At 35.6% G+C, this 22663-nt stretch overlaps 1 protein-coding gene across 1 annotated transcript; it reads left to right on the forward strand.

Annotated features, from left to right (window-relative positions):
- The first annotated feature begins 286 nt into the window (after nucleotides 1-286).
- LOC144358039 (uncharacterized) lies at nucleotides 287-18626 on the forward strand. The gene is made up of 6 exons (XM_085506077.1): nucleotides 287-420; nucleotides 4666-4794; nucleotides 6224-6305; nucleotides 8009-8118; nucleotides 10821-10946; nucleotides 18330-18626. The coding sequence occupies exons 1-6, from the start codon at nucleotides 310-312 to the stop codon at nucleotides 18447-18449; spliced, it is 678 nt and encodes a 225-aa protein (XP_085362203.1). The 5' UTR covers nucleotides 287-309; the 3' UTR covers nucleotides 18450-18626.
- The last annotated feature ends 4037 nt before the right edge of the window (nucleotides 18627-22663 follow it).

Consider the following 22663-nt stretch of genomic DNA (forward strand, 5'->3'; position numbering starts at 1 on the left):
GGACCCTGAGCACTAACGCAGTCCATGTACCATAGATGCTGTTTTAGAGCTGATCTATCACATGTCAATTGCATACACAATCATGCATACATTAGTAAGTGTACATTACATTGTATAATTATTAATCTAAGTTGTTTGTCTTTATTCTCATTACTTACAGATAGTGGATGTTACACGTTGGAAAGCAGCACCACTGTTCCAGTATGCAATGGTATCAAGGATGCTGCATGTGGTTCCAAGTCAGATGACGCTTCCAGTTCACAATTAGACACTAATTCAACAACGCTTCAATGCTCTGACATATCTCAAATGGCAGAGCCAAGCACCACCATGGCCGGGTTGCAAGTGACACAGCCAAGCACCAGCAATGTAGATCGTCTTTGTTTTAATGATGAAGTACATGATTTCATACCATCTGAAGTAAGTAAAACAAAATGTAAACAGTGTAGGTACATGGGCGTAGTTATTATTTTATTTGACATATTTGGTTAATTTTATGTGTGCGTAAGTTGTGTATCTTGTGCATAATAAATGTTTATATAATAATCTCTTGTAACACTCATTAGTCCCCGTTCAGGCGCAGCCTGAAAAGGGGACTAATAATTCAGGTTATGTCCATAATTCCGTCTCCAACATTTTCTCAGAAATTCTACAGCAGATATCAGTGAAACTTGGCAGGTTGATGAACATGTTCCCTCCGAGTATGCACGTAATTTTTTTTCCAGATCTGAAAATCCCAAGTGGGTCTTTTTCACGATTTTATCAAAAATTGCCTCTCCCGGCAACATTGACAAAACGTCTGCGCATGCTCAGAATAAATTAATTACTGTAAAATACTTTATTTTTGCTTGCAACATTTTTTTGCTATTTTTGCTGAAGGAATGTTTCAGTTAAAATAAAATCCAGCGAATATACCCTTTTCTTATATTTTACAGTCAACTTGTCAAAAATCAATGAAAATAAATTCAATACAAAACACCCAGAAAAAGTCTTTTCAGCGAATGATAATTCCAGCTGAAATAAAATATTTTACAGTAGATTAGATCTGTGAGTAACGCTGCTGTTATTACGGCACGTGATTTCTCCATTGCATGCAATTTATTATACATGTAGTACTGTTTATACATGTATTCTGTTCGGCTCAGTGGTCTCATTCACTAGTTACTAGAAGAACTAGTAACTTTATTTGATTTCAAGAACTTCAAGAAGGCGGCATAAGAGACGTGTTTGCAAAGGTAAGTTTTCCAGTTTATTGGGGTACGATTGGTGTACATTTCGTGTCGTACGGACGTGAATATTATGATGATTGCCAGCTTTATATTCTTGTGAAAAACCAAAAAAAGCAAACAATTGTCTCTAATCTACGAAACTAGTTTGTGAATTGTATACCCTGTAAAATTATTGTACACGAACGATTAATTCACGAGGACATAGTTTTCAAGTACCGGTAAATCGTTTTCTGGTCTTTTGCTTGTGTAGCGATTTCCGAAATATTCACAACTCGGGGGGGGGGGAGAATTTCCCTGTGTCGATCAATTTATTCATTATATAATAGCAGGTTGCCTATGATTATATTCGTATTTTTATGTTGTGAGCATTGAACTGTTAGTTGCAATGAAGATTTTGGCGATCTTGTGCGATTCAACATGGCGGATGTACAGTAACAACACGTGTATGGACGGTCGGTCGAGCAGTCTGCAACGGACCACAGTCTGTGAACGGACCGTGAAATCGCCCGTTTTTTCGGCAGTTTTTTTTTTTAATGTTTTGGATATTTCATTCACTCCTGATGCCTAAAAGAGTCTAATTTATATTTTACCGTAGTCATTGACACTTATTCAAGAGTATCATGTTTATTGTGAATAGCGTGAATGGGTAAGCTTCGTTTCGACAATGGGCTGTTATTTCTGTGAACAATGTTAAATTATTCTTTGAATGCTCAGTTTATTTTTTGAAAACAACTAATTTTTCGATTTAAAAAAAATCATGCCGTTTTCCCCGTCAAAATCAAAGCATAAAGATCTTGCTAAACATCGGTGAATCCCCTGTTGCGTTCACCACGAGGTCACTGAGCCGTCATTAACATATTTAAATGACCACGTGTACTGAAATAACATGGCGGATATCGCATCGCATTTACATTCGACCGAAATCATTCGTTTACGATGAAACTAAGTTGAATATTACTTCCAATTCATAAAAATTCAACGAATTATTTTTTTGTGCGTATTATAATCATTACTGAATAATAATAAACAATTGCAATACTTCGAAAACAAGTAAGTTATTCACTTGCGAAACACAGAATGACCAGATTGTGCTACCGTGATCATTTGCTACCGGTACTAACAACTAAGCAATGTATTCGTGTTTGTATTTATTCAAAACTTCTTTTAGAAAATACTTTACTTTTCGTAAACTTTACTGAATTTTTGGGGGGATTCAATTCCAACATTTCGCGATGCCAAACCAAAGGCCTTTCACTCTTTGAGTGTGACACCTAAACCAGAAGTTTTATGGTGTATAAACTGGCACTAAATGAAAAAGCCGTTGAACCTTATTCAAATTTATAAGTACATGTTATTATGTATTTAATTATGAAAACTGACTAAATTAAATGTGATCTTATTTTTAATTTGAACAGAATTATGATTTATATCGGTAATGACGTTTTCATCCAATATTAATTGTGCAATTGTTAAAATGCCTACCTACACATTTATTGTTTTTGTTTCTGTTGCCCTGAAATAGACATTTGTAAAAAAAAAAAAATTTTAAAATCATGCTTGATTCAAATTCAAAAAAAAAAGATGTAGCCATGTAGCCCCTTCCTGTTATCTGTTTCCAACTTCTTCCAGAGTAAAACTGGTGAAGCCATGTAATTGCCATACAATCATCAACTGTGGGAAAACTTATATGTTATTGAAAATCTTTATTTTGTTGTCTGTGAATTAATATAATATTTGAAATGGTGTAATGGTGCAAAATATTCTCAAGCAATTGGTTTTCTGGTGGCACTACACTGTGCATTTATGCATGATCTCAGCTTACTAAGTGATGATAGTGGTTGAAATGGAAAACTGAATACAAAAATCCAGTAACATCTCAAACGAATTTCCGTCTGCTGTGAATGCATGTTTCGTTACATCAAATAAATAACCCAATTTTATTGAATGTATCCAAAAACATGGTACCAATGATCTGAAATTTCAGGAGTGCTCGCTGAAGGTTTATCAATCTTGCTTATTGTCTTGTTCTTTACCAATCCTGCATTTCAGTTACTAGAATTTATACTAAAAAAAATAGTTTCTGTTTTTCTTCTAATAATTCGGCCACTCTCAAAAACAAATATTTTTCCATGGTCGAAATGCAAGAAGAATACAAAAGTTTAAACTACTGTGATTGCATAGCGATACCTGTAGGGCCATTGTCAATTAGTTCGCCTGATCAACACAGCATTATACATAGGGCTGATATTGAATCACGGAGAGTAAAATCTTGTGATACTAATCTCTAGAACCGCTCAGATTGGTACATATGTCTTATGAACCCACATGTGTATATCTTTAACAATACTCATTTTAAACTTTTTTTTTTTTACAGTGGTGCTGTGAACTGCTTCAATTTTGCAAGGCAATTTTTTCTGGGTTCCTACAACATGGAGTGTCAGGGACTTTATTGAAATTTCATAGAATCCTGAATATATCTAGAAGTGAAAATTAAATGGTTTACAGTATTTTATACCCATTAATAATGATGAAATGTAATAATATCACTGCACTAAAAAGACTTCAAACAATTATTGTTACTTCTCCATTGAAGGTTATGAGCAGAACAACCTTTACTGGCTTCCTTAATTATTACATGTACTTGCTCTGAAAACATAGCTTTTACAATTGTTTAAATTAACAGATGTTGTTCTATGTATAATGAATACATTTTAAATAATAAACCTTACTGTATTAATAAAAAATTGTATTTGACAACATGAGAATGATTCTGATGCCCAGTGGTGATGTTGAAACAAACCCAGGTCCTGGTAATATACTAAGACCTGATTAACAAAGAAGTCATGTACATCAAGGTTCACTCAGATTTCTGAATGCAGTTTCTTGAGCAAGTATACATGTATGACAAATAGTTTTGTTGCACTTGTGTACTCTGAGATTCTGAACATGGGTCAGTGGAAGTTTTTAGTTGTCAGTACAAAACTAGATCATCGGAAATCACTTTATGATGAGTTGTACCCACATAGAGTACATATTCATTCACCTGTTTGCAGATGTTCCTTGTACTACTTTATAATCAAATAACGGGGACTGTGACATTCCATGTCTTGTTTATAAACTGTAAGTCACCTGTGATTATTTTGATGTTCTGTTGTGTCATGCGGTAAGTTTGTTGGCTTTATATATTAGAACCTCTTGTATGTTGAGCAAACCAAATTTTGAGATTTTTTTGTTCTGTCTTCTCTATTTAGATAATTGAGTGAACCAAATACAGTTCAACTAGACATGTAACTAACTATTCAAGAAAACATCTGTACTGCTGCCTGTATATACATGTATCGTTGTGCATTTCTGAAGTATTAAATAAAATGTTTCCCACCAGAGAATCTTTGTGGTTCTGTAATACTAACAATATAAACTTTTTTTTACTACTCAGGCAAACGCTGTACCTCAAACTGAAAAACGAAAGGCATTATTTCCTGCAACAGATGATTCATCTCTTGGTGCAAATGAGTCACAATCTGATTTCAAGAAGAGTTCAGTTGGTATGCTGTTGGGAATGAAGGTGAGAAAAACCTGGTACAGTCATAAATTATATAATAAAAATATAATATTTTCTTATAAATAGCTCCCTCTAGTGACAATGATGGTTTATGATGTAAATGTTTCTGAAAAATATCTTTATCTTATAAATCCTAGCTTTCACCAATTATGTACCAGGGGTATCATTTTGTCACCACAGAGCAAGGGGCTTATATGAACCATTTACTGTTTATCACCTTAACTCAGAAGCTCATGGACCAATTTTCCATAAATAAATTTGGTACATGATGGTATACATTTGCCTCAGATACAAAAAGCCTGACTGATGGCCATATTTCTCTTTTGGTGTTATATTATTTTGTATTCAACAAAAACAGGTCACTTACTAATAGATTTTTTAGTTGCTATATACCGTATTCGGTGCCCAGGTGCTCAGTTAACAAAATTATGTCTTTAGGGGGGGGGGGTGCTTAGTTGAGCACCCCACAAGAAAAGAATTGGTCAAAAGACAATTTTTGTTTACAATGTGCCAGATTAGGAGTATTTTTTAGTGGGATTTAAATACAAAATGAGTTGCATCATCATTGAATTCCACAACACTTTTATAAATAGAACAAATAGAAATGATCACATACATACATACAATCAGAATTAATGATGTAAAAGTATTATGGTATGAAGTAAAAATTGTTTTATATTTAATGTAACTTGCTGGGGTTTTAATTTCGGTAACGAAAAGTATAAAATATAAGTAAAAAAAAGTTTTACAATATATGCCATGTTTTTTCCATACACAAGTTGACTTTGACCTAATAGGGCAAGTTGCTAATTAACCAATCAGAAAGCTGAATGGTGCCAACGTGTTAATTACCATTATAGCTCTTTTACATAATTATGTTAAATGACAGTTCAGCGACCTCATAGTGAATGCAATACAGAAGAAATTTACTGATGTTGTATCAGTAGTATGAACTTTTGATATTGAGTTGGGTGCGAAAACTGCATGGTTTTTTTTAATCAAGAAATTTGTAGTCACCATAGCTCAACATTTAATGTTCATTCTAATTCTTTCCATTATTTCCATACCATTGCTACATACTTAGTATTCAAATCATGTTCATCAGTATGTGTTTCATAATATGAGCTGTTTGTTACAAATAATTTGCGCTATTTGCTTTTATTCATTCTGTAGAAATTGCACTGTTGGACCTTGGTAAAAATGCTTCACAAATCATTCATAAAGCTTTCAATCCATATTTAATTTTGTCAATGGAAAGGTATATATTCACTAGTTTTTTTAGATCTTAGACATATTTAAATTTAATAATTCATTTACATCAGCTACAATTAATATTTGAGTGAGAGCAGAGCTTACAAAACAGTGTTCATCATGTTGAAGTTATCATTCTTTTATTAAATATTTAAAAAAAAATATTTTTATATTTTTGTAGAAGCACGTTTCATGTCCTTCAGCTACCTACACAGAATTGAATGAAACTGATATTGCCATAGTATCTGAAAATGTACATGTAGGTAGGTTATCTTTGTTATCACCCTCCAGTCATACTACACCAAGTATTGAAGGTATTAGCTAACTGCACTGTTTTATTAGTCCCTGTTGGACGTAGTCAAAAAATAAAGACTTATGTTTTGACCTTTGTGTACCCGTGCCTCCGTGCCTGGACCAATCACATTCAAACTTCACACATACATCATAAATAATATTATACATATGATCTCATTCAAGATGCCCGAATGGTGATCATTTTTGTGCTGAAAAATCATCAAAATCAGGCATTTATGGATGGATTTTATTTAAACTTGGAATATACTGTGGACATTATGGGACCTTGATGCACATCATTTTATTTTTCTGATCCAATTCAAAATGTTTTAATGAATTCAGTTCTAGTGCCATATCTCTGGCATGCTGTGACTGATTATGTACATATTTTATGTACTGTGGAATACTTTATTTTCGCTGGAATTAATTTTCGCTGAAAAGGCTTTTTGGACGTTTTGTATGGAATATATTTTCACTGATTCTGAATGAGTTTATATAGAAATATAGGAAAAAATGTATATTCGCTGGATTTTATTTTCACGGAATCATCCTTTCAGCGAAAATAAATTCCAAGCGAAAATAAAGTATTCTACAGTATTCATTATATATATATCAAGACATACATGTAGATATATTGGCTTGACAATCTGATTCAAAATGGCCAAATGGCAGCCATTTTTGTGCTAAAAAATTTTCAATAATCAAGCATATCTGACATTGGGCCATTCCAGTTTATATCCGCACCCCCCCCCCACCCCCCCTGTTGATGAGCCTGTGTGTTTACTTCATACAGGGTATAATTTCCATGGGTGTATAAGTCATACAAAGTTTTATTTCCAAATCACCATTCACCATACAGTAATGGAAATCCAAAACTATAGTTCCTACTTATGGTGTTGTTGAGTTCCATTGTGCCACCGTACAGAGTAGGATTTCCAAATATAACTCATCATAAGCTAATTTACCAAGTTCAAAATTTTATATTTGATAATGGAAATCCGAACTAGTCCTGATTCACGGTGTTGATGAGCTCAATCGTGCCACCATCCTTATCTAATTTCAGTAATAACTATTTCATACTGGCCCAATTTTTTTACCATATACAGTCGGAATTCCATATTTATAAGTCATACTGTTGGACATCCAACCTCATCAACCGGTATGTGGCGAGATAAACTAGGCCATATTTTATTTTAGTAGCCATAACTGCCTGGATTTCCAGATTCTGTTTCTCCATATACAGTTGGAATTCCGGGGTATTTTCCCCATCATACAGTGCTGGAAATCACGACCTCGGGGGGTGCAGATATAAACTGGAATGGCCCATTCCAGGACTGGCATTTATGGATGGATTTTGTACATACGTTGGACATTATGGGACTTTGCTACGCGCCATTTTATTTTTCAGATCCAATTTAAAATGGCTTGGTGAGGCCATTTTGCTCAATTGAATGCACTTCTGGAGCCATATCTCTGATATACTTCGACTGATTATGTTCAAATGTTATACATATATTCATTTTACATAATGTTATAGATATATACCAGGTAGATGTATTCAAAATGGCCAACTGTTTTAACTATATTACTATAAACAAAACTATATATCTTAAATTTAATAACTAACAGGGTCTGTGCCGTGCATGGCATGTTTCTACAATTGTATTTTTAGTATCCAGTCACGCTGCTCAAGAACCTAATACTAATTTATTGCCTGAAAATAATCAGTATGAACAAACCCAACCATGGAACATGACAGTGACTGACAATTTACCTAGCATGGTGAGTATTTACATACATAAAAATTCATGTGTTCACAACATTGCACTCACTCTGCATAGTTTTAAAATGTTCTGCAATATTTACTGTCATCATAAGTCATCTAAAGATGACACAGCCCTCACTTGTCAGATGTGATTATAGTTGGCTATGAATTTTGACTGTATATGTTTAATATTGGGTAGTTAAGTTAAAAATCAAAAGTATGTTATTCAAAGTTAATAGCTAGGACATCTCTATTAAAGTTTGTAAAATTTGCATCAATTTTAACAAAAATTCACAATCAATTGAATATGGAAATTAAATTGAGTCAATATTAAATAGCAAATACATGAACTTATTAGTTCACAAGATATTATTAAATGAATGGCTGCCACTAGTCTGCTATATTGATTAAAAAAAGCAGTGCATAATACACCAGTGGTCTCTGTCAATCTATAAAGTTTGGAGTGCACTCATCTTGCAGAAATGATAATCGACATGCCAAAAGACTGGACTTTACTGGGTGCAGTAGCAGAAAAGAACTGTTTAATATTGGCAGGACTATCATAAGTGCCAGTCAAATAACCAAGCCCTTGCCACAACAACCTTAATTTTACACCAAGGTTCATATGCTTGGAGTCATATAAAATTTCAACTTTCCAGGAGTATATAGGTTACAAGATACATGTATTAACAAATTTAAAAATTAATTAAATATGCAAATGAGCCCAAAAATTAAGTTGAAACTCAATATTGCATAGCACACATCTTATACTGACAAATCAATTAAGTCTATACCAAGTTTGGTCTTATTTGGACTATTAGTTCACAAGATATCAACAAAAATTTAAAATTCATTAAATATGCAAATGAGCTCGTTAATTAAATTGAAACTCAATATTGCATAGCATATATCTTATATTGACAAATCAAGTCTCTACCAAGTTTGGTTTGATTTGAACTATTAGTTCACAAGAATTCAATTTAATAATTAAATAAGCAAATAAGCTCATTAATTGATTCCTTGAAAAAATAAATCAATGTGCATCTGTACCAGTGGTCACCCTTTACCAAGTCTCTGCAAAATTGATCTCTGATCAAATCAGGAATATGTATACCTCCTCACTATGTACCTCCTCACTGTGTCTTTGTACCTAGTATCATTGAAATCACTTTTTTTATCAGTCTAGGCATTTCTGAGAAATATCAATGGACAGACAAAAGCCATGATTAACAATCAAAATTGCTGCCAGTCGGCCATATTTGATCATTTCAAGTAAAACAACAAAACAACAATTCCTTTGTCTTTGTAACAAGTCTCGACAAATTCGATATAGCCATATCTGAGAAATGACGTTGGTCACACAAGGACCGAATTTGACTGAATTTTGGCATTGAAAATGGCTGCCAGTCGGCCATATTTAATCGAATCGGAAAATAAATTGACATGCACATGTATATGGAGTTTAAAAAAATGGACGGGGGCGAAACTACAAGTCCCCGGCCTCCCGGAATTTGTCCGGCTGGGGGCTAATAGTGGATGAAACACCAAAACAGTATTGCCACCTAATTGCAAACCATGTTATTATCAAGAGTGTACATTTATATTTACTGTGAGGGAATTAGTCGGCATGGAAGCTGTCACAATTCCACTATCCCAATTTTTTTTTTTTTTTTAATTTTGATCAAGATTTTAATTTTTTGTGTCTCATAAATGTTTTAACCAATCAACTTGCTATTTTGCATTTAGCCTGTTTGACCAAAGCATCTTCATTATTTATACTGACTCGCAAACATTTTTCTTTTTTGCAAAGTTTACGGTACATATGTTGAAAAAATTTATATTATTATACATCTGTCACCGTAACGCCATAAGTTAAAGCATGCCATAATTTTGTGGTATTTTACGGGGTATTTTCATCCAACCATATTAGGAAATGTGAATTCCAAATATAGAGCAATTACTTAGACAGTTTGCCGTTGCATCAACCTCCGCTGCGTGTCAGTGGATACTCCTGCTGTACCGTCCTCGTGCATACTTTGAGGTATCCTCATAATAACCTCATAATATTGTAATCAAAATAAGGATTAATGTGGCAAAGTAATGCTATCAATTGAATGACCCGTGGTATAACCAGTTTCATCTTGCATCTGTTAATGAGTTTCCCTGTTAATCAATTATTAACCTTGCATTTATAGTTTAATTCTCCAAGTAAGCTTTCAGAAAATATACATTGCCATGTTGAATAATTAACTGATAGAGAATGACAATAACTATAAATAAAACCCTGGCTGCTCAACCTTAATTTTATTGTAATCTAGACTATTTGGTTTGTTCACTGTTCAACGTTGCATGTTATTTGACAAATGAGAAAGTATTTTCGGAGTATTTCGATCTATTAACGTGCTATATACATGTACGTTTGATTATGGTCAATTTTGGGTATTTCAACGCCATATTTCCCTCTGAAAACTTGACACTAAGCTATAAAAAAAATCGAATCAAATCATTTGATTTTTGCCACTCGTGCAGTGAGCGGAAAATTACCTATTGGTAATTATAATATGATTAATATCTTGAATGAACATTTGAGAGAAGTTCTGAAAATCATTGTTGTAATTTAAGGACTGTGAGGTATTAAATGTGTATATACATGTGATGAGAGAATTTCTTTTTTTATTTTGTTCTTGTGTATTAATCCATTGTGTCATCTACTTTACAGAAAAAGAATTTAAGTATTTCTAGTAATGGTAAACCTATAAGTCAATGTACCGGGGATGAAGATGAAATTGATGAATATAAAAAGTCCAAGGTTTTGCATTTGATATCCGAAAATAACATAAAAATGGTGAGTCATCTAAAAGAGGCATGTTAAAATCATGGAAATTGATATATGGCTCTTTAAGCCTATACCATGTGGAGTACTGTTCTTGTGTCATAGTCCGTACATATATACCTTTTTACAAAAATGTTCAGTTGAAATACGGATATGTACAGTATAGTCCAAGCTTAACTTAACATTAAGCCAGCTTTTAGTAGGCTAAAATTATTGAGGAAAATGATACTCATTCTCTTAGCTCCACTGTCATCTCGGATGTTCATTGTCGTCCATCAACAATTCTTTTTTTGGGTTCTTCATGAAAACAACCAGATTGTTTGCTTTGATACTTGGTATGTAGGTATCTTGCCTGGGCTGGACCTCTCTCAGATTTGTTCATTCATGATGATATATCAGACGCAGTCTGAAAACGGGGACTTGTGGATTGTGGATTGACCTCTGTGCATCTGTATCTTAGACATGCCTGGACCAATTACTTTCAAACTTCATCATACTCAATATTATACATATGCACATCAATTTGTGTCACGGTCGGATTCAAGATGGCTGAATAGCAGCCATTTTTGTACTTGAAAATCGTCAAAATCAAGCATTTCTCGGCTGTTTACAGATGGATTTTGTTCAAACTTGGTATATACATTGGACATTATAGGACATTATTGCCTTGATGAACGTCATTTTTTTTAGATAAGATTCAAAATGGCCGATGGGCTGCCATTTTTAATGAATGTGGTTCTAGTGCCATATCGCTGACTTGCTTTCACTGATTATGTTCAAATTTTAAATATTCATTATACATAATGTCTTAAATATACAGATATATTGGTTTGACAATCCTATTCAAAATGGCCGAATGTGGCCATTTTTGACTCCCGTGTGTGAAGCACAAAAGGGAGTCTTTGCAGTTACCCTGTATGTATGTATGTATGTATGTATGTATGTATGTATGTATGTATGTATGTATGTATGTATGTATGTATGTATGTCACTTTTTTTGTTCCACCGTTATCTCAAGAACCACTAATCAAATTTTGGTAAAACATGGTACATAGATGCTCTGGGATAATGTGCAGAGTTGATTAGGTTTTGGTAAAAATCTATGAATATTAATTACCTAATTTTCATGATAATTAGCTGATTTTTAGCTGTTCCAAGACTGTTCCACTGATATCTGAACAACCACTCATTGGATTTTGATGAAATTTGGCACATGGATGCTCTGAACTAGTGCACAGATTTGATTAGTTTTGGGTAAAAATCTATGAATATTAATTACCTAATTTGCATGATAATTAACTGATTTTAAGCTGTTCTATGACTGTTCCACTGATTTTTGAAGAACCACTCATTGGATTTCAATGAAACTTGGCACATGGATGCTCTGAAGTAATGCACAAATTTGATTAGTTTTGGGTAAAAATCTGTTAATATTATTAATTACCTAATTTACATAATGCTTAATCAATTTTCGGCTTTCCACTGATATCTCAAGTACTAATCATAACATTTCAATAAAACTTGGTACATAGGTGTCATATGACACTGCACATACATGATAGTTTTTAGGGTAATATCACTACATATTAATTACCTAATTTGCATAATTAATTATATTTCAGCTTTTGATATTTCGAGTAGTAATGATCACGTTTCAATGAAACTTAGTACATAGTTACTTGAGGACTGTGCAGAGACCTAATTAGTTTTTGGGTAAAAATTTGTGCATATTAATCACCTTATTAGCATAATTAATTAATTTTCAGCTTTTCACCTGATATCTCAAGTACTAATCATCACATTTCAATGAGACTTGCGACATAGATATTCTAGGACTATGCAGAGACCTGATTAATTTTGGGATAAATAAATGTGCCTATTAATTACCTAATTTGCATAATTAGTTAATTTTTGCTGTTCTATGATGTCTAAAAACCACTCATTGGATTTCAATGAAACTTTTAAAGAGTACCCATCACATTTCAATGAACCTATAAAGACTGTGCACCATATTAGTTTTTGGTAAATATTTATGCTTCTTAATCACCTAATTAACATAATTAATTAATACTGATATCTCGAGTATTGATCATCACATTTGAATAAAACTTGGTACATAAATGCTCTAGGACAATAAACAGTCTGATTAATTTTGGGTTAAAATCTGTTCATATTAATTCTCTAATTAGCATAATAATTAATATTTTTTTGGTTCTAATCACATTTCAATGAAACTTGGTACATTGTGCAGGGGTTATTAGTTTTACACTTAAATCTGTTCATATTAGTTACCTTATTTGCATAATTAGTTTTCAGCTATTCCATCAATATCTCAAGTATAAGTAATTTTGAATTAATTTTTAATGTGTCTCCAAAACTCTCAGCACACGGGAGTTCTTTCTAAGCTTTCTTTGATTGTGCTAATAAATCATCAAAAATCATACAACACACATTATGGGTTCCTGATGCATGTCATTTTGTTTTTGAGATCTGATTAAAAATGACCAACTGGCAACCTCTTTGTTTTAATGAATGCAGTTGTAGTGCCATATCTTTGACATGCTTTGACTGATTATGTATATTCAATATATTTTTATATATTAATTTATATCAAGTCATAGACCCTGTCGACACGTCTCTCCCTGTCCGGCGGAGTGGGGCACAGGGCGCGAAAATGGTGTTGATGGGTGGACGTTGGTCAGCCGTGCAGGAGGTAACACTTAAGGCCACCGCGTGGGGTAAATCTTGTGCAACACTTTCCGCTGGAGGCTACCAGGTCAGTGTGGTTTCGGGATCAGACCCCAAAGTGTGGGATGGACCAAAACACCCCCAACCGAATCCCAAGGCTCCTTCCCCAGACCCTCCAGTACCACAGATTGTCATTTGCCAAACCAGGTATAGGGGGGACGGCCGCGTTCTATGGGCGCTTTCGCCAACTCAATCTGAGACGATCCATCACGCCCTGAGGGCAGAGTTGCTTGAGCGCGTCCAGGACTCTGAGACCTCGAAGGCAGAACGCACCAGCCTCCTAGACCAGGCCACACCAGCCTCCTAGACCAGGCCACACCAGCCTCCTAGACCAGGCCACACCAGCCTCCTAGACCAGGCCACACATTTACTGGTGCGCCACTGCACATCTACGTGCGACATTCCCTAGTGTCACCTGGCTCTCTTGGCTGGGGCCACTACTGTGCAATGAGACGTGGTCTTAGACGCGTATGTTTTCGCCGGCAAACTGAGTCAGGGAGTACATCTCCACCTCAGTGACACAGACTGGACATCTTCCACCCTCTTTGTTCGGGGAATGGCGGGTGCAGTCTCGGAGCCATTCAGGGTTCTTCTCCCCATCCACCGTTTCCGCTGGTGAGTCCCACTAGACTTAAGCAGGGCCTACCTGCACATACCGATGCACCCGGCGAGTTTGCCATCTCTTTCGAATAGCCCAGCTGGGCCAAGTATTCAAATTTTGGGTGCTCCCCTTCAGGTTATGCACATCGCCCTACGTGTTCACCAGAGTGATGAAACAGGTAGTGCTGCTGCTTCACCAAATGTCGGTACACATCAATCTGTACCTAGACGACTGGTTACTACACAACCTAGACAAGGGGTTATTAGCCAAACACATCAGGCTAACACAGGATTTACTTCACCAGTTGGGCTCTTTAGTAAATCGACAAGTACCATCCCGACCCAACACAACAGTTGGTGTATTGGGCATGGAGTTTGACACAGAGGTAGACTTGGTATAGCTATTTCAAGCAACCTAGCAGAACGCCTAGTCAGCGTTCCCTCTGTGTCTCTCTAATGAAGTTCGGCCCAACGCTTGTTATTGGAACGCCGAACTCACATACGGTAACTAGAAAGACGAGTATTGATCTCAAACCAAGCAAAGGAAGCCCTGGTGGTCTTCACTGGCCAACCTCTGACAGGGGGTCCCTTGGACCCACTTGTTACAGCTATGACTCTAGTAACAGACGCCTCCCTCCAAGGGTGGGGAGTACACAAATTGGACAAACAAGCCCAAAGAATATGGCCTCCGCATTGGGTTCGTGACACAGCGGTGGTCTCCTACATCAACAAAAAGGAGGGAAGGGTTCCCCATCGTTGTCAGTCCTAGCAGAGCAAATTCTCCTTTGGTACCTGTAATACAATGTGGAGCTAACCGCACACCACTTTCCAAGGCAGAGGAACAGTCTGGCAGACGTTTTTTCGTGGCAGATACCCCAGTGGGCAGCCTCCAGGCTGTTTTGGCTGTGAGACGGTCAAAAGATAGACCTGTTTGCCGCACCCCGGAATGCCAAGCTCCCGACGTATGTAACACTCCTGCCGACACCTGGGGCCTGGGCCATGAACGCCTTATCGATCCCATGGACCCACATGGATGTGTGCGCCTTTCCTCTCTTCCGCTAATTCACCGGGTACTAGCCAACCAAGGCCTGGTTTCCGCTTCTGCTGGAAATGCTAGTCAAAATACCTGTAGTGCTTCCGGACCAACCGGACGGCGCACTACCAACAAGCCCAACAGTGTACCACTTACACGCATGGAGGTTCTCAGTAGACTCACGCAGACGAATAGTCTATCTAAGCAGGCTGCCAACATCCTGGCCAGGACGAACAGGGATTACACCATCCCTCTATCGGCCAGGTAGCAGACTTCTTTGTCCATCTGTTTGTCCTATGGTTGGTTACAGGTCAGCCTTGTCCCCCGCCATAGAAAACACTTTGGGGTCAAGTCTAGCCGATTGTCTTACCAATAGAAGACTGTTTACTGCTTCCATAATCAGAGGCCGAGAACCTGAACAAGGGAACTGCCCAATTGGGCTGTGTCGGTTGTGTTGTCCGCTCTAAGCAGACCGCCCTTTGAGCCCCTCTAATCAGCACCACTCAAAATGTTGACGAAGAAAAGTCTTCTTACTGGCCCTCGCCTCATGTAGGTGCTGGTCAGAGCTAGGCATACTGTCCTTCATGAACGGGTGCGCAGCCTTCATGGACGATCAAGTTGTGCTTAAAGACACGAATCAGGGTTTCTCGCCAAGAACCAAATCCCAGGACACAAGCCCCAGCCGATCGTCATCTCCCAGCTGTCAAATATTGTCGGCCCGAAGGACCAGGAGGAATTGCTCCTCTGCCCGTGTTGAGTTGCTACGAGAACCGTACTAGGATTTCAAGATGGGGAACTAAACATGTGTATTTTTGTGTTATGGCCCCGGGAGGCAGGATAAGCCGGCCTCCTCGACTTCCATCGCCAGGTGGATCATTGCGACTGTATTGGAGATCTATAATACGTTATCCAACACAGAGTCTGCAGAGCCACCAAGTACAAGAGCATGAGGTCTGTACGATTGCTAACTCACTAGTGATAGCTTCAGGCACCCCCTGGAACACATTCTAAGGGCAGGCTTCTGGAGAACGCAGAACGTCTTTATCAACTACTACCTAATTCCTAATTGAGGCTGCGGCTTCAGATTTCAGATGTGTGAAGTCTTGGTGCGGCTTAAATTAGAGCATTCACTTCGGTAACAGTGGGAAATTTTTTTGAAAAACGCAGGCCAGAAGGAATAATGATATGCTAATGAGATGCATGACACTCGATTGCAACTTTGTTGCGATTCTAAGCGCACTTTCGGATTTTCGGATTTTTACACACAGACAAAAAAATTTCACACTATATAACATACTGCACAATAAATAATATCTACAAATAGATTTGTATGCATTTGCAGATTACCGTACTGTATACTACAATCTCTTGAATAGACTAATTCATTAGCACCGGTATAGGTCACAAGTGAGAGACAGCCGTCTGACACAGTCGATTGCGTTCGACTACTGGCATGTTTGACTTCCGCCAGAGTGACTGTACATTCCATGTTTGATTTAGACATCGGGGAAATTAAAATAAAAAAGTCAATCAAAAAAGAATGTTCGCATGATAACAAAAAAATACTTATGTAATATATATTTATTTTCTTATTTTTTTTTTATAAGGAAAAGTATATTCTAAAAGAAGTAAAAACAAAAACAAATGCATTCTTAGTAGCAAATGATCTCGGTAACGATCATGCTGCGTTTCACACAAGTGAATAACTTTCTTGTTTTCGAAGTGTTACAATTGCTGATTATTACTCAGTAGTGACTAGAATAATGTACAAAAAATAAATTCGTTGAATTGTTGTGAAAATTCAACTTGGTTTCACCGCAAGCGAATGATTTCGGTCACTTAGGAATGTTTGATCCGATACGATATCCACCATGTTTGTTAAAACATCTACAGTGACCTGAAACTGTTTTTTGACCTGGATGCTGGATGGTGCCAACGTGATTAAATAACCATAGCTCATTCAAATAAGTTAATGTAGTTCAGTGACTTCATGGTAAACAAACACGGAAGAGATTTACCGTTGTTGTAGTGCGATCGTTTGGCTTTGATTTTGATAGGAAAACAGCATGATTTTTTTTTTAAATCAAGAAATTAGTTGTTTTCGAAAGATAAGCTGAGCATTGAAGAGCATTGAATTTAACACTTTTGACGATAATAACAGCTCATTGTCGAAAAGCGGTTTACCCATTCACGCTACCCGCAATAAAACCTGTACACTGGAATAAGCGTCAATGGCTACAGAAAACCTAAATTAGACTCTAATCTAATCTAAGCGTCAGGAATCATTGAAATGTTCCTAAAATTATGCCTTAATTTAAAATTAAATGGTATATCTTTTTCTGAAATATGTGGTGGCTGTTTGGTTTGTGAAATTTGGGGTGCGGCTTACAGTATATTGCAGGCTTTTTCCGGGGATCAAAACTTGTCAACTTCAACATGAAACAATGTCTCAAGTTAGGGGTGCGGCTTCTATTGAAGCTGCTGCCTCAAATATGATTTTTACGGTATACATATAGGGACCTCAGGTAGACCTCTCTTAAATTTTTTTCATTTTCTAATAATATTGTCAGTTCTTAATTGAAATTTGCATTGCTAACAGCTATCTCAGCCGAGAGGCTGCTTGTTTGTGATTGTATACAGTCACTGCTTATTTCTGCTAACTTTTCTCAATGTCATTTCTGAGATAATTGTCCTGTTCTGTCCTTAATTGGAATATGTTAATTTGGTAATATCAAGTTATCCAAACAGTACTTTGAAAGTTATGTTATGTGTTATAACACGATTTGTTTACTTAAGTCAACCCTCAATGTGGAGACGTTGACCTACTTATGTAATACTGGTAATTGTCTAGTGATATATATTTTGATAAAAAATGTACATTTTAGTAAAGTTTTGAATATTATTGCTGTGTTTAACTCAGTAAGATCTGTGGAGTATTATATGTGTATACATGTGATGATAGGAGACAATTATTTTTTCTTATATATTAACTCATTGTGTCATCTACTTCACAGGAAAATACAGATAATGGTAAACCCGTAAGACAATGTACTGATGATTTACCATCTGGGGTTGAACAAGAAATTCAAGTATATGAAAGAGATAAAATCACAGGGTTTGATGTTAGTAATTAGTATGGCTGCCAATGTTTTAGTCAACCATAATTTTGCCTTGGTTGTCTACAATTCACAAGATGCAGATTCCTGGATAGTAGCTCATTCAAAGTTCAACATCGACTTACTTCTTTCTTTCAAGATTTCGAAAATCAAATTATTATTGCCTTATGGAATAAAAGAATTAAATCATCTCAATTATTCCTTATGTTAAGTTTTTTTTTTGACTCCCATGTGCGAAGCACAAAATGGGAGTCTTTGCAGTTAGTGTGTCTGTATGTGTGTATGTGTGTGTGTATGTGTGTCCGACTGTTCCACTGCTATCTCAAGAACCATACATCGGTTTTTGATGAAACTTGGTGCATAGATGCTCTGGGCCAATGCGCAGATTTGATTAAGTTTTGGTAAAAATCCATGCTCGTTAATTACCTAATTTGCATGATAATTAGCTAATTTTTAGCTGTTCTATGACTGTTCCACTGATATCTAAAGAACCACTCATTGGATTTTGATGAAACTTGGTACATAGATGCTCTGAACATATGCGCAGATTTGATTAATTTTTGGTAAAAATCCGTGCATATTAATTACCTAATTTGCATGATAATTAGCTATTTTTTAGTGGTTCCATGACTCTTCCACTGATATCTAAACAACCACTCATTGGATTTTGATGAAACTTGGTACATAGATGCTCTGAACTAATGCTAGGTTTTGATTAGTTTTTGGTAATAATCCGTGGATACTAATTACCTAATTTGCATAATGATTAGTCAATTTTCGGTTTTTCCACTGATATCTCAAGTACTAATCATCACATTTCAATGAAACTTGGTACATAGATGTCATATGACACTGCACAGACCTGATAGTTTTTATGGTAATATCAGTACATATTAATTACCTAATTTGCATAATTAATTAATTTTCAGCATTTGATATAAGTAGTTAGCATTACATTTCAATGAAACTTGGTACTTACATACTCAAGGACTATGCAGAGATTGATTGTTTTCGATAAATATTTGTGCATATTAATCACCTAATTTGCATAATTAGTTAATTTTCAGCTTTTCCACGGGTATCTCAAGTACTAATCATCGCATTTCAATGAAACTTGGTACATAGATCCTTTAGGACTATGCAGAGACCTGATTAGTTTTAGGGTAAATAATTGTGCATATTAATTACCTAATTTGCATAATTAATTTTCAGCTTTTCTACTGATATCTAAAGTACTAATCATCACATTTCAATGAATCTAGAATTATGCAGACCCAATTAGTTTCCGGTAAATATTTGTGCATATTAATCACCTAATTTGCATAATTAACCAAGTTTCACACTGATATCTCAGGTACTATACATCACATATCAATGAATGTACATGGATGCTGTAGGACAATAGACAGACCTGAATAATTGTGGGTTAAAATCTGTACATATTAATTACCTAATTTGCATAATTAACCAATTTTAAGCTTTCACACTGATATCTAAAGTACCGTAAAAACTCCAAAATTTCGACCGGTTTTAGATAATTGGTGTTAGAAATGTGACGTGTTTTTAGAGTCAAAATTAAGGTGCATTTTCGGACGGTCGAATTTTTCAGAATAGAAATCAGCAAATGAAAAAATGGGGATGATAGACAGTGTGCTTCATTAGTTTTTAAAAAATGCAATGTCCGTCAATTGACGTAAACTTCCTCATGTTTCACGGTAAAAGCAAAGGTCGTGGCCGAGTTGTAACTCAACATCTAAACAAAGTCATCAATCAGTGAGTATTATGACAAGCAAAACAAAACATCAAGACGCGGAGAAGAGGTCAGCACAAAACTAATAGGTCAAAAGACAAAGCTGTCTCGCACTACCTAGGAAAACTTGCGAATGTTCGAAGTACAGGTACCCATTGAACAAAAGATACATGGAAGTTTAGCAAACGATCTCCCCGACCCAGTGCAATGTATCCGGTTAGAATCAAAGCTCACGTGTCCCTTATTTGAGGGACCAAATTCTGCCGTAAATTCGCCCTTGGATTAAAAAATAAAATGGGACTTTTAAGGTGTATTTTGGCGTCATTTTTCGGACATTTCAATCAATCCTGCCGGCTAAAATAGAGTCTAAGTTTTACCGTAGTCATTGACGTCTGTCTATTCAAGAGTACACGTGTATGATTTTTATCGTGGCTAGCGTGAGCGGGTAAGCTTCCTTTCGAGAATGAGCTGTTATCACTGTGAACAATGTTAAATTATTCTTCAGATGATCAGTTTATTTTTTAAAAACAACTATTTTTTTTATTTAAAAAAAATCATGCCGTTTTCGCATCAAAATCCAAGTCAAAATATCGTACTACAACATCAATCTCTTCCGCATTGCGTTCAATAACATTTTAACATATTTAAATAAGCTATGGTAATTTGAACACGTTGGCATCATCCAGCTTTTTGATTGGTTAATTAGCGATTTGACCTATTTGACCTAAGAGAACATGGCGGATATCCTACAGCATCAAACGTTTATACGAGACCGGAATCATTCGCTTACGATGAAACTAAGTTGACTTTTATTTGTATTTCATAACCATTCAACAAATTTATTTTGTGTACATTATTATAATCACTACTGAGTACAGTAATAATCAACAATTCAGAAACGCAGCATGCCGAGATTTTTGTGTTCGTTTTTATTTGAAACTTCGTTTATTTAGAATATATTTTCGTTACCAATAAAATAAAAATCTCTCAGTCAATCAGAAACCCGGATTCATGCCTTCGAGGAAGGTCCCGTTTGAACGCTCACATCGGTTTTTTTTTCGTTTGGGGGAAAACTAAAACTGGTCGCAATTTTCGAATAAGAATGAGTCGGCAATTTTTAGTGGAGTCGAAAATTTGGAGGTAAATAAAACACCGAAACCCGGCAAATAAATAGGCGGCCGAATTTTTAGAGGGGTCGAAATTTTGGAGTTTTCACGGTACTAATTATTCCATTTCAATGAAACTTAGTACAAAGATGCTCTAGGACAATGTACAAACCTAATTAGTTTGGGGTAAAAATCTGTTCATATTAATTCCCTAATAAGCATAATAATTCATAATTTTTTGGTTCTAATCACATTTCAATTAAACTTGGAGACATAGATTTTCTGTTACATTGCGCAGACCTCATTAGTTTTACACTCAAATCTGGTCATATTAATTTTCTGATTTGCATAATTAGTTTTCAGCTAAGTAATTTCGAATTATATTTAATGTGTCTCCAATACTCTCAGCACATGGGAGTTCTTTCTAAGCTTTCTTTGATTTCAATTATTTGTGACTGTTTAATTTGTGCTCACTTTATTATTATATCAACATAATTGTAAATAAAATACCTGTTTTAGCCACAATTGTTTGTTTTCTGTGTTTTTCTTTAGTTCTAACATATAAGTAATTAATTTCTGAACTTGTTAATATACTCTTGTTAGATATTAGAAACAGATAATAAATATTGTATGTTTTTAGCTCCGCTGTCGACTTTGTCGAGCGGAGCTTATCATATGACTGATTGTCCGTCGCCGTCCGTGTCAATGTTTTACTTTTTCGACTTCTTCTTGAAAACTATAAGCCTGAATGCTTTGATATTTGGTGTATATGTACCTTGGGTAGACCTCTCTCAGATTTGTTCATTTCATGATGATATCTTCAATTCTCTAATTTTGGTGAATATTTTTGTCATTTTTGGTAAAAAGTGATATTTTCAACTTCTTGTTAAAAACCCCAAGTCCAATTGCTTTGATATTACATATATAGGTACTACATGTGGACCTCTCTCAGATTTGTTCATTTCATGATGATATCTTAAATTCTCTAATTTTGGTGAATATTTTTGTCATTTTTGGGTTAAAAGTGATATTTTAGACTTCTTGTTAAAAACAGCTAGTCCGATTGCTTTGATACTATACATATTGTTCATTTTCTAATGATATCTTCTGTTCTTAATTGAAATGTGCATTGCTAACAGCGGAGCTATCTCAGCCGAAAGGCTGCTTGTTTATATTTAGATATTCCAATATGGATGTGTCACTTAGAATCAGGGACAACTTAGAGAGTTTATTGTCAGGGCAGAAGAAGTTAGTTGATATTAGCTGCAATGTTCCACTAAGTTATGGTCTGTATTTAAATTTACATGATGATCTGCAGAAATTGGGAATTAATATACAACAAACCATGCCAGATATAATTAGGTCTTTTGCTTTAC

Source organism: Saccoglossus kowalevskii, chromosome 12 (genome assembly GCF_978046115.1).
Source record: "Saccoglossus kowalevskii chromosome 12, keSacKowa6.1, whole genome shotgun sequence".
NCBI classification, from domain to species: domain Eukaryota; kingdom Metazoa; phylum Hemichordata; class Enteropneusta; family Harrimaniidae; genus Saccoglossus; species Saccoglossus kowalevskii.

What these genes read in the sequence shown, in the direction of transcription:
- LOC144358039 (XM_085506077.1), top strand. Translation starts at nt 310, where the DNA reads ATGGCAGAGCCAAGCACCACCATGGCCGGGTTGCAAGTGACACAGCCA. An exon ending in ATCTGAAAATGTACATGTAG is followed by an intron (nt 6,306 to 8,008) that starts GTAGGTTATCTT and finishes TTGTATTTTTAG; the next exon opens with TATCCAGTCACGCTGCTCAA. An exon ending in CCGAAAATAACATAAAAATG is followed by an intron (nt 10,947 to 18,329) that starts GTGAGTCATCTA and finishes TCTACTTCACAG; the next exon opens with GAAAATACAGATAATGGTAA.